This window comes from Panulirus ornatus, chromosome 22 (genome assembly GCF_036320965.1).
Source record: "Panulirus ornatus isolate Po-2019 chromosome 22, ASM3632096v1, whole genome shotgun sequence".
Taxonomy (NCBI): domain Eukaryota; kingdom Metazoa; phylum Arthropoda; class Malacostraca; order Decapoda; family Palinuridae; genus Panulirus; species Panulirus ornatus.
In genome coordinates, this window is record NC_092245.1 from 6000706 (window position 1) to 6013843 (window position 13138).

Sequence of the window (13138 nt, forward strand, 5' to 3'; positions counted from 1 at the left end):
ACGCACGCGTGAGGTAGCACCAGAAAAAGACAACAAAGGCTATATTCATTCACACTAAATCTCTAGCTGTCATGTGTAAAGCACCAAAACCATAATTCCCTTTCCACATCCAGGTCCCATAAAACTCTCCATGGTTTACTCCAGATGCTTCACATGCCCTAGTTCAATCCAGTGACAGCACCTCAACCCCGGTATACCACATCGTTCCAATTCACTCTATTCTTTGCATGCCTTTCACCCTCCTGCATGTTCAGGCCTCAATCGCTCAAAATCTTTTTCACTTCATCCTTGCACCTCCAATTTGGTCTCCAACATCTCTTCATTCCCTTCACCTCTGACACATATCCTCTTTGTCAATCTTTCCCCACTCATTCTCTCCATGTGACCAAACCATTTCAATACACCCTCTTCTGCTCTCTCAACCACAATCTTTTCACTAACACACATCTCTCTTACCCTTTCATTACTTACTCAATTAAACCATCTCACTCCACATACTGTTCTCAAACATCTCATTTCCAACAAATCCACCCTCCTCCGCACACATTGTTGGAATCACTTCCTTCAAACATACCCAGTTTTGCTCTCCAAGATAACGTTCTCACCTTCCACAGATTCTTCAACGCTCTCAGAACCTTCGCCCCCTCCCCACCCTGTGACTCACTTCCGTTTCCTTGGTTCCATCCACTGCTTATTCCAATCCCAGATATCTAAAACACTTCACTTCCTCCAGTTTTTCTCCATTCAAACTTACCTCCCAACTGACTTGTCCCTCAACCCTACTGAACCTAATAACCTTGCTCCTATTCACATTTACTCTCAAACTTTCTTCTTTCACTCACTTTCCAAACTCAGTCACAAACTTCTGCAGTTTCTCACATGAATCAGCCACCAGCGCTGTATCATCAGCGAACAACAACTGAGTCACTTTCCAAGCCCTCTCATCCATAACAGACTGCATACTTGCCCCTCCATCCAAAACTCTTGCATTCACTTCCCTAATAACCCCATCCATAAACAAATTAAACAGCTATGTAGACATCATGCACCCCTGCCGAAAACCGACATTCGCTGAGAACCATTCACTTTCCTCTCTTCCTACTCTGCACACACCTTAAATCCTTAATAAAAACTTTTCACTACTTCTAGCAACTTACCTCCTACACCATATACTCTTAATACCTTCCACAAAGCATCTCTATTCACTCTGTCACATGCCTTCTCCATATCCATAAATGCCACATAAAAATCCATATGTTTTTCTAAGTATTTCTCGCATACATTCTTCAAAGCAAACACCTGATCCACACATACTCTACCACTTCTGAAACCTCACTGCTCTACCCCTATCTCATGCTCTGTGCATACCTTCACCCTCTCAATCCATACCCTCCCATATAATTTCCCAGGAATACTCAACAAACTTATTCCTTTGTAATTTGAACACTCATCTTTATCCCCTTTGCCTTTTTACAATGGCACTATGCATGCATTCTGCCAATCCTCAGGCACTTCATCATGAATCATACATACATTGAATATCCTTACCAACAAGTCAACAACACAGTTACCCCCTTTTTTCATAAATTCCACTGCAATACCATCCAAACCCGCTGCCTTGCTGGCTTTCATCTTCCACAAAGCTTTCACCACCTCTTCTCAGTTTACCAAACCATTCTCCCTGACCCTCTCATCTTGCACACCAACACGCCCAAAACACCCTATATCTGCCACTCTATTATCAAACACATTTAACAAGTCTTCAAAATACTCACTCCATCTCCTTCTCACTTCACCTCTACTTGTTATTACCTCCCCATTAGCCCCCTTCACCAATGTTCCCATTTGTTCCCTTGTCTTAAACACTTTATTTACCTCCTTCCAAAACATCTTTTTATTCTTATTAAATTTAATAATACTCTCTCACCCCAACTATTTGCCCTCCTTTTCACCTCTTGCACATATATGTATGTATATGTTGAAATGTATAGGTATGTATATGTGCATGTGGGCATTTATGTACATACATGTGTATGTGGGTGGGTTGGGCCATTCTCTGCCTGTTTCTTTGTGCTACCTCACTGATATAAAAAAAAAAACTTTCCAAATCTTATTTACATTTAAAAACAGTACCCTTCAGAAAGTGTGTCAGAAATGTGTGATGAAATGCACATGCTAAGTGTAAGGTGGGTGAATCTGAATATATCTGATTAAAGCAATTCAGATACGACAGGTTTGAGCACTAACAAGATAAGATGGAAGAGCAAGCACAAATCTGGAATAGTAGCAACTGCATACTATGGTGAAGAATAGATAAAGCAAAAGCAGGTGTAACAGTGACTGAGAAGGAGGGGTGTACACAGAACGGAGGATATAATTTGTGGTTTTTGTACGTTAGGTTGAAGGTGGGTAATACATAATGACAAATGACTGAGGAGAAGAGTTAAAGAGACATTTCCAAATAAGATGGCTAAACTGTGTAACTACATATGGATTACAGAAATTATTGTGGTGATAAGTCAAGACTAATGCAAAAGGTGGAAAAATACTGCAGTGATAGTCAAGATCAATGCAAGAGGTGGAAAAACCTGTAAGAGCACTTCCATATAGATGGAATGAAGAGGAATAAAAGCATAATAGACACTTGTTATCATTATGGATGTTATTACCTACAATGTATATATCTATAATGTTATGAATGAAAACTCATTACATTTGGGATGGCCTAGAACTCTATCCATCTCAACAAATAACCCTCTCACACCAGTCCACACATAAATATGTGGTATAGCAAACAGTCTATAAATGGCAAATCTTGTATAATGATACTGGTTGAAAAAAATAGACCATAACTGCAAGCAAAAACAAGCAAGCAGAAGAGGGTAAAGGGAAAGCCTGAGAGAGAACTACCATATCCTCAAGAGGTGCACAGATAAACAGTACTGTGAGAAGTGCAATATACCCTTAAACACCAGGAAGGACACACAACTGACTGGGAGTCATAATGGTAATGCTAATCTTTGCAGGCTTATCTGAACTGACAAATAGTATCATGAAACCTGTATGGCTACTAAATGTCATCTTGGTTTCTTCCCTATGCTGATGCATGAGTGGTGACTCAGTGATGCACTATCTCCTCTAAAACTCCCCTCGGTGATATATGCATCAACTTCAGCATTATACCACTTTTTTGTATATACTTATAAATGCACTTCTCTAACATTATGATGGGAAGCAGAAAATATGAATGACCACACTCAACTTCATCAATCCGTGTGACTTCAGTGTAATAAGATGGCTGTATAAGGTATGTTCGCTTACTTTTTTGTATACATCTATTACTCTTACCTGCATCTTTTTTACATGTTATGATGGGAAACGGAAAATCTGAAAGCCATATCTCATGGTTCAAAATTAGTCTAAATTCTTTAAGGTCACCTGGTATTTAAGGATTAAGTATTTCTTTTTTTATTTTGCTTTGTCGCTGTCTCCCGCATTAGCGAGGTAGCGCAAGGAAACAGACGAAACAATGGCCCAACCCAACCACATACACATGTATATTCATACACGTCCACACACACAAATATACATACCTATACATCTCAATGTACACATATATACACACAGACATATACATATATACACATGTACATAATCATACTGTCTGTCTTTATTCCCATCGCCACACATGGAATAACAACCCCCTCCCCCCAAATGTGTGCGAGGTAGCGCTAGGAAAAGACAACAAAGGCCACATTCGTTCACACTCAGTCTCTAGCTGTCATGTAATAATGCACCGAAACCACAGCTCCCTTTCCACATCCAGGCACCACAGAACTTTCCATGGTTTACCCCAGACACTTCACATGCCTTGGTTCAATCCATTGACAGCACGTCGACCCCGGTATACCACATCGTTCCAATTCACTCTATTCCTTGCACGCCTTTCATCCTCCTGCATGTTCAGGCCCTGATCACTCAAAATCTTTTTCACTCCCTCTTTCCACCTCCAATTTGGTCTCCCACTTCTCCTCGTTCCCTCCACCTCCGACACATATATCCTCTTGGTCAATCTTTCCTCACTCATTCTCTCCATGTGACCAAACCATTCCAAAACACCCTCTTCTGCTCTCTCAACCACACTCTTTTTATTTCCACACATCTCTCTTACCCTTACATTACTTACTCGATCAAACCACTTCACACCACATATTGTCCTCAAACATCTCATTTCCAGCACATCCACCCTCCTGCGCACAACTCTATCCATAGCCCATGCCTCGCAGCCATACAACATTGTTGGAACCACTATTCCTTCAAACATACCCATTTTTGCTTTCCGAGATAATGTTCTCGACTTCCACACATTCTTCAAGGCTCCCAGAATTTTCGCCCCCTCCCCCACCCTATGATCCACTTCCACTTCCATGGTTCCATCTGCTGCCAAATCCACTCCCAGATATCTAAAACACTTCACTTCCTCCAGTATTTCTCCATTCAAACTTACCTCACAATTGACTCGACCCTCAACCCTACTGTACCTAATAACCTTGCTCTTATTCACATTTACTCTTAACTTTTCCTCTCTCACACACTTTACCAAACTCAGTCACCAGCTTCTGCAGTTTCTCACATGAATCAGCCACCAACGATGTATCATCAGCAAACAACAACTGACTCACTTCCCAAGCTCTCTCTTCCACAACAGACTGCATAGGATTAAGTGTTAATATAGTTCATGAAGAGGTGTTAAATAATAAATCTAGTAACCTCTAATGATGAAAAAATTACTTAAAATTTACACCGAAAGTTTTGGGATACATCTGTAAAGAAAGATGTAACAGAACTGAGAAAAATGGAATATGGTGAAATAGTGAATTAAAGGCATAAGCTACAGAGTTACAACAAAAGTAACATAAAAAAAGGCTGCAGAAATGATAAACAGCAAAAAAAAAACCATGGACAAAAAAGATGAACTGGAATTTTTTTAACTGAAAGGACATACTTGAGCAGTACCAAAAAGATGAAAAGGATGTTATAGTGGGGAAGTCAGATAAAATATCTACATTAGGTTTGAAGTGAGTGATACTAGGATTTTACAAGTTTCAGGTACAAACAAGTAAGTGGTAATAAATATATATTTGAAAAATGATACAGTGTAATGAGGGAACTGGAATAAATCAAATGACAAGAAAGATATTCTGGAAACACAGTACAAAGAAACTTTTATGTAACTGCATCATTGTTTAGCCTATGGCCACTGCAACACAAACCTGGGATTGTTGAAATGACTGCATTTCTGTACAAGAGTTAAATAACAAGGATAAAACCTACAATGTATTAATTTACTTAATGTTGTAAGCAAAGGAATCAAGAAGAGATGATGAAGAATTAGGGATAGAGATATCATACGTGACAAAGCAAAAAAGTAAATAAAGAATATTTTGTGAGAGTCAGTGATATGCAGAATATAAATATACATCAAGAAAGACAGTGAAGCAAATCCAAGAAAAAGCTAGAAAAACATTGTATGCACAGCATTCACAGACTTAAAAAAAAATACAACTGAGAAACAGTAAGGAAAGATGGAATTTGTCATAGGTAGGGAAGCTGATGAAAGCAGTTAAGACTTTTTACAGAGTATACACCATGTTAAAAAAAGAGAACATATCTCAGTCGTTTGGGGTTGAAACTGGGATAATATAGGAGTGTGTTATCTCCCTAAAGTCATTTAAAAACTATGCAGACAAAGATGAAAAAATCCATTTAGGCAATACACACAGAGGAGTATAGCATAAAACTAAAATGAGATGGAAGGGAGCAAAACATACAGATAATGTAAGCAGATGATACTGAACTAATACAGAAAATAGTTGAAAAAATGCACTGGGCTGCATGGGTACTTGAAGGATTATGCCTACGCCTGAAAATGAAGGCGAACAAAAGCAAAAAAAACCTTTGGCTGAGGAGGGAGACTCATAGTGTGAGTTACTGAGAAGTGGCGAGAGGATGAAGAAGACCAGGAATATCATATATTTGGCAAGATCATTTAGTGAAGATGGTGGAATGAATGTTCAAATGTTGAGAAAATTCTGAAAGGTAGACAAGGGTGGCAAGTCTACCTCAGGGAGTTGGGCGTCCCTGCCCTTTTGCTAGCCTGCGGGGTTGGGCCTGGGGACCCCAGTTCAGCAAATCGATCCCCACAAAAGGTGCATGTGGCCTCGGATGAAAGCAGCGTGCCTGTAACCACTTTCGACAAGAGATGCAGGTTCCTATGGGTGAATGAAATGTGAGAGGAATAAATTCTGAATGTAAATGAAAGTTGGCACTTTTAGACAGGGTAACTTAGATAAGTTTGTACATGAAAAGGTTCAAGACAGGAGATCAAATATGTTCCATGGTACAGATGGTAATATGAGGGAAACCATGTGAACATTAATGAAAAATGAGTGATGTGAAAAATGTTCATTTGCAATTGTGTCAGCTCAAGATTATCACCTGCAAAATTCAAGTGAAAAATGTTCAATTGCAATTGTGACAGCTCAAGGTTATCACCTGCAAAATTCAAGTGTGCTAGTGCTAAAATGATTGTAAAACTTGTTCCAAACTAGTTAAAAGAAAAAAAGATTTAAAAATTCCTTCTGGAGAAAACAAGGAACAGCAGCTATGGACGTAACCCAAAGGAAAACTATGTGTAATGGGAGACCTTTATGAAGGAATATACTGGGAGATGACCCAGGAAGGTGTGACTGAATGAATGAAACAAGTTTGGGGGTGCATTTGGATGTGACTGTACAAAGGATATTCCACCATGGTTAACCCTAAGGAAAAAGTTTTCAAAGGGTACGAAGCATCAGAGATAAAGACAGACAGATAATGAAGAGATAAACAGATAGATACATTGACCACTACACAAAGAGAGAGACAGATACACAGACGGACAAAGATACAGAGAGAGAGAGAAAGAGATAGATAAAGAGATGGATGGAAGGATGGATACAAAGATACAAAAAGAGACACAGGGAGACTTAATAAGACAGAGAGACACAGACTTTAATGAAAGAAGGAAGGCACAAAACAAAGCACAATAAGGTAATGTGGTAGTTATATATGAGATTGTAAATAAGAAAGAAAATTATCAAGGAATGTGTGGAATATGTGAATCATAGGATATGAGTAAATACACATTCTCAGCATAAGGATGTCCAAAAATACATACGATTTATACATACAGAAGAGAGAGCAGATAAAATTTCATACAGAAGACAGAGCTGAGAAATGCATGGTCAATATGTTCTGATTATCATCATCATATTCTTTATTATACATGATCATTTCCCACAGCAGCGAGGTGGCGCCATGAAACAGACGAAGAACGACCCATACACTCATATACATATCATTATCATTACTATTTTGCTTTGTCGCTGTCTCCCGCGTTAGTGAGGTAGCACAAGGAAACAGACGAAAGAATGGCCCAACCCACCCACATACACATGTATATACATACACGTCCAAACACGCAAATATACATACCTATACATCTCAACATAAACATACATATATACACACACAGACACATACATATATATATACTTATATATATATATACATATACATATATATATATATATATATATATATATATATATATATATATATATATATATATATATATTTATTTCATTTTGCTTTGTCGCTGTCTCCCGCGTTAGCAAGGTAGCACAAGGAAACAGACGAAAGATTGGCCCATCCCACCCACATACACATGTATATACATACACATCCACACACGCAAATATACATACCTATACATCTCAACGTATACATATATATACACACACAGACATATACATATATACACATATACATAATTCATAGTCTGCCTTTATTCATTCCCATCACCACCTCGCCACACACGAAATAACAATCCCCTCCCCCCAAATGTGTGCAAGACAGCGCTAGGAAAAGACAACAAAGTCCCCATTCGTTCACACTCAGTCTCTAACTGTCATTCAATAATGCACCGAAACCACAGCTATCTTTCCATATCCAGGCCCCACAGAACTTTCCATGGTTTACCCCAGACACTTCACATGCCCTGGTTCAATCCATTGACAGTACGTCGACCCCGGTATACCACATCGTTCCAATTCACTCTATTCCTTGCACCCCTTTCACCCTCCTGCATGTTCAGGCCCTGATCACTCAAAATCTTTTTCACTCCATCTTTCCACCTCCAATTTGGTCTCCCACTTTTTCTTGTTCCCTCCACCTCTGACACATATATCCTCTTGGTCAATCTTCCTTCACTCATTCTCTCCATGTGACCAAACCATTTCAAAACACCCTCTTCTGCTCTCTCAACCACACTCTTTTTATTACCACACATCTCTCCTACCCTTACATTACTTACTCGATCAAACCATCTCACCACATATTGTCCTCAAACATCTCATTTCCAGCACATCCACCCTCCTGCACACATCTCTATCCATAGCCCACGCCTTGCAACCATACAACATTGTTGGAACCAGTATTCCTTCAAACAAACCCATTTTTGCTTTCCGAGATAATGTTCTCAACTTCCACATATTCTTCAACGCTCCCAGAATTTTCACCCCCTCATCTACCCTATGATTCACTTCCACTTCCATGGTTCCATCCGCTGCCAAATCCACTCCCAGATATCTAAAACACTTCACTTCCTCCAGTTTTTCTCCATTCAAACTTACCTCCCAATTGACTTGACCCTCAGCCCTACTGTACCTAATATATATATATATATATATATATATTTTTTTTTTTTTTTTTTTGCCGCTGTCTCCCGCGTTTGCGAGGTAGCGCAAGGAAACAGACGAAAGAAATGGCCCAACCCACCCCCATACACATGTATATACATACGTCCACACAAGCAAATATACATACCTACACAGCTTTCCATGGTTTACCCCAGACGCTTCACATGCCCCGATTCAATCCACTGACAGCACGTCAATCCCGGTATACCACATCGCTCCAATTCACTCTATTCCTTACCCTCCTTTCACCCTCCTGCATGTTCAGGCCCCGATCACACAAAATCTTTTTCACTCCATCTTTCCACCTCCAATTTGGTCTCCCTCTTCTCCTCGTTCCCTCCACCTCCGACACATATATCCTCTTGGTCAATCTTTCCTCACTCATTCTCTCCATGTGCCCAAACCATTTCAAAACACCCTCTTCTGCTCTCTCAACCACGCTCTTTTTATTTCCACACATCTCTCTTACCCTTACGTTACTTACTCGATCAAACCACCTCACACCACACATTGTCCTCAAACATCTCATTTCCAGCACATCCATCCTCCTGCGCACAACTCTATCCATAGCCCACGCCTCGCAACCATACAACATTGTTGGGACCACTATTCCTTCAAACATACCCATTTTTGCTTTCCGAGATAATGTTCTCGACTTCCACACATTCTTCAAGGCTCCCAGAATTTTCGCCCCCTCCCCCACCCTATGATCCACTTCCGCTTCCATGGTTCCATCCGCTGCCAGATCCACTCCTAGATATCTAAAAGACTTCACTTCCTCCAGTTTTTCTCCATTCAAACTCACCTCCCAATTGACTTACCCTCAACCCTACTGTACCTAATAACCTTGCTCTTATTCACATTTACTCTTAACTTTCTTCTTTCACACACTTTACCAAACTCAGTCACCAGCTTCTGCAGTTTCTCACATGAATCAGCCACCAGCGCTGTATCATCAGCGAACAACAACTGACTCACTTCCCAAGCTCTCTCATCCCCAACAGACTTCATACTTGCCCCTCTTTCCAAAACTCTTGCATTCACCTCCCTAACAACCCCATCCATAAACAAATTAAACAACCATGGAGACATCACACACCCCTGCCACAAACCTACATTCACTGAGAACCAATCACTTTCCTCTCTTCCTACACGTACACATGCCTTACATCCTCGATAAAAACTTTTCACTGCTTCTAACAACTTGCCTCCCACACCATATATTCTTAATACCTTCCACAGAGCATCTCTATCAACTCTATCATATGCCTTCTCCAGATCCATAAATGCTACATACAAATCCATTTGCTTTTCTAAGTATTTCTCACATACATTCTTCAAAGCAAACACCTGATCCACACATCCTCTACCACTTCTGAAACCACACTGCTCTTCCCCAATCTGATGCTCTGTACATGCCTTCATCCTCTCAATCAATACCCTCCCATATAATTTACCAGGAATACTCAACAAACTTATACCTCTGTAATTTGAGCACTCACTCTTATCCCCTTTGCCTTTGTACAATGGCACTATGCACGCATTCCGCCAATCCTCAGGCACCTCACCGTGAGTCATACATACATTAAATAACCTTACCAACCAGTTAACAATACAGTCACCCCCTTTTTTAATAAATTCCACTGCAATACCATCCAAACCTGCTGCCTTGCCGGCTTTCATCTTCCGCAAAGCTTTTACTACCTCTTCTCTGTTTACCAAATCATTTTCCCTAACCCTCTCACTTTGCACACCACCTCGACCAAAACACCCTATATCTGCCACTCTATCATCAAACACATTCAACAAACCTTCAAAATACTCACTCCATCTCCTTCTCACATCACCACTACTTGTTACCTCCTCCCCATTTGCGCCCTTCACTGAAGTTCCCATTTGCTCCCTTGTCTTACGCACTTTATTTACCTCCTTCCAGAACATCTTTTTATTCTCCCTAAAATTTAATGATACTCTCTCACCCCAACTCTCATTTGCCCTTTTTTTCACCTCTTCCATATATATATATATATATATATATATATATATATATATATATATATATATATATATATATAGCATTTATGGATCTGGAGAAGGCATATGATAGAGTTGATAGAGATGCTCTGTGGAAGGTATTAAGAATATATGGTGTGGGAGGAAAGTTGTTAGAAGCAGTGAAAAGTTTTTATCGAGGATGTAAGGCATGTGTACGTGTAGGAAGTGGTTGGTTCTCAGTGAATGTAGGTTTGCGGCAGGGGTGTGTGATGTCTCCATGGTTGTTTAATTTGTTTACGGATGGGGTTGTTAGGGAGGTGAACGCAAGAGTTTTGGAAAGAGGGGCAAGTATGAAGTCTGTTGGGGATGAGAGAGCTTGGGAAGTGAGTCAGTTGTTGTTCGCTGATGATACAGTGCTGGAGGCTGATTCATGTGAGAAACTGCAGAGGCTGGTGACTGAGTTTGGTAAAGTGTGTGAAAGAAGAAAGTTAAGAGTAAACGTGAATAAGAGCAAGGTTATTAGGTACAGTAGGGTTGAGGGTCAAGTCAATTGGGAGGTAAGTTTGAATGGAGAAAAACTGGAGGAAGTAAAGTGTTTTAGATATCTGGGAGTGGATCTGGCAGCGGATGGAACCATGGAAGCGGAAGTGGATCATAGTGTGGGGGAGGGGGCGAAAATTCTGGGAGCCTTGAAGAATGTGTGGAAGTCGAGAACATTATCTCGGAAAGCAAAAATGGGTATGTTTGAAGGAATAGTGGTTCCAACAATATTGTATGGCTGCGAGGCGTGGGCTATGGATAGAGTTGTGCGCAGGAGGATGGATGTGCTGGAAATGAGATGTTTGAGGACAATGTGTGGTGTGAGGTGGTTTGATCAAGTAAGTAACGTAAGGGTAAGAGAGATGTGTGGAAATAAAAAGAGCGTGGTTGAGAGAACAGAAGAGGGTGTTTTGAAATGGTTTGGGCACATGGAGAGAATGAGTTTGGAAAGATTGACCAAGAGGATATATGTGTTGGAGGTGGAGGGAACGAGGAGAAGTGGGAGACCAAATTGGAGGTGGAAAGATGGAGTGAAAAAGATTTTGAGTGATTGGGGCCTGAACATGCAGGAGGGTGAAAGGAGGGCAAGGAATAGAGTGAATTGGATCGATGTGGTATTCCAGGGTTGACGTGCTGTCAGTGGATTGAATCAGGGCATGTGAAGCGTCTGGGGTAAACCATGGAAAGCTGTGTAGGTATGTATATTTGTGTGTGTGGACGTATGTATATACATGTGTATGGGGGTGGGTTGGGCCATTTCTTTCGTCTGTTTCCTTGCGCTACCTCGCAAACGCGGGAGACAGCAAAAAAAAAAAAAAAAAAAAAAAAAAAAAAAAAAAATCCCTGGGGATAGGGGATTAAGAATATTTCCCACGTATTTCCCTGCGTGTCGTAGAGGGCGACTAAAAGGGGAGGGAAATCCTCCCCTCTCGTTTCTTTTTTTTTTTAATTTTCCAAAAGAAGGAACAGAGGGGGCCAGGTGAGGATATTCCAAAAAAGGCCCAGTCCTCTGTTCTTAACACTACCTCGCAAATGCGGGAAATGGCGAATAGTTTAAAAAAAATATATATATATATTCAAAAAAAAAAAAATATATATATATATATATATATATATATATATATATATATATATATATATATTTTTTTTTATTATTTTTTATTATACTTTGTCGCTGTCTCCCGCGTTTGCGAGGTAGCGCAAGGAAACAGACGAAAGAAATGGCCCAACCCCCCCCCCATACACATGTATATACATACGTCCACACACGCAAATATACATACCTACACAGCTTTCCATGGTTTACCCCAGACGCTTCACATGCCTTGATTCAATCCACTGACAGCACGTCAACCCCGGTATACCACATCGCTCCAATTCACTCTATTCCTTGCCCTCCTTTCACCCTCCTGCATGTTCAGGCCCCGATCACACAAAATCTTTTTCACTCCATCTTTCCACCTACAATTTGGTCTCCCTCTTCTCCTTGTTCCCTCCACCTCCGACACATATATCCTCTTGGTCAATCTTTCCTCACTCATCCTGTCCATATGCCCAAACCACTTCAAAACACCCTCTTCTGCTCTCTCAACCACGCTCTTTTTATTTCCACACATCTCTCTTACCCTTACGTTACTCACTCGATCAAACCACCTCACACCACATATTGTCCTCAAACATCTCATTTCCAGCACATCCATCCTCCTGCGCACAACTCTATCCATAGCCCACGCCTCGCAACCATACAACATTGTTGGAACCACTATTCCTTCAAACATACCCATTTTTGCTTTCCGAGATAA

The 13138-nt window shown here is 40.4% G+C and overlaps 1 protein-coding gene across 4 annotated transcripts in view; it reads right to left on the reverse strand.

The window, feature by feature from the left end:
• Positions 1-13138, reverse strand: part of LOC139756512 (uncharacterized) — a 650205-nt gene that overhangs the window by 248173 nt on the left and 388894 nt on the right. For 3 of the 4 annotated variants that reach the window (XM_071675967.1, XM_071675969.1, XM_071675966.1), the window contains exon 8: positions 6123-6272. The exons of the other annotated variant lie outside the window; for it this stretch is intronic. In XM_071675967.1, the coding sequence (XP_071532068.1) occupies positions 6123-6272 (150 nt within the window). The remainder of the gene's footprint in view (positions 1-6122; positions 6273-13138) is intronic. 4 annotated transcript variants of the gene reach the window in all.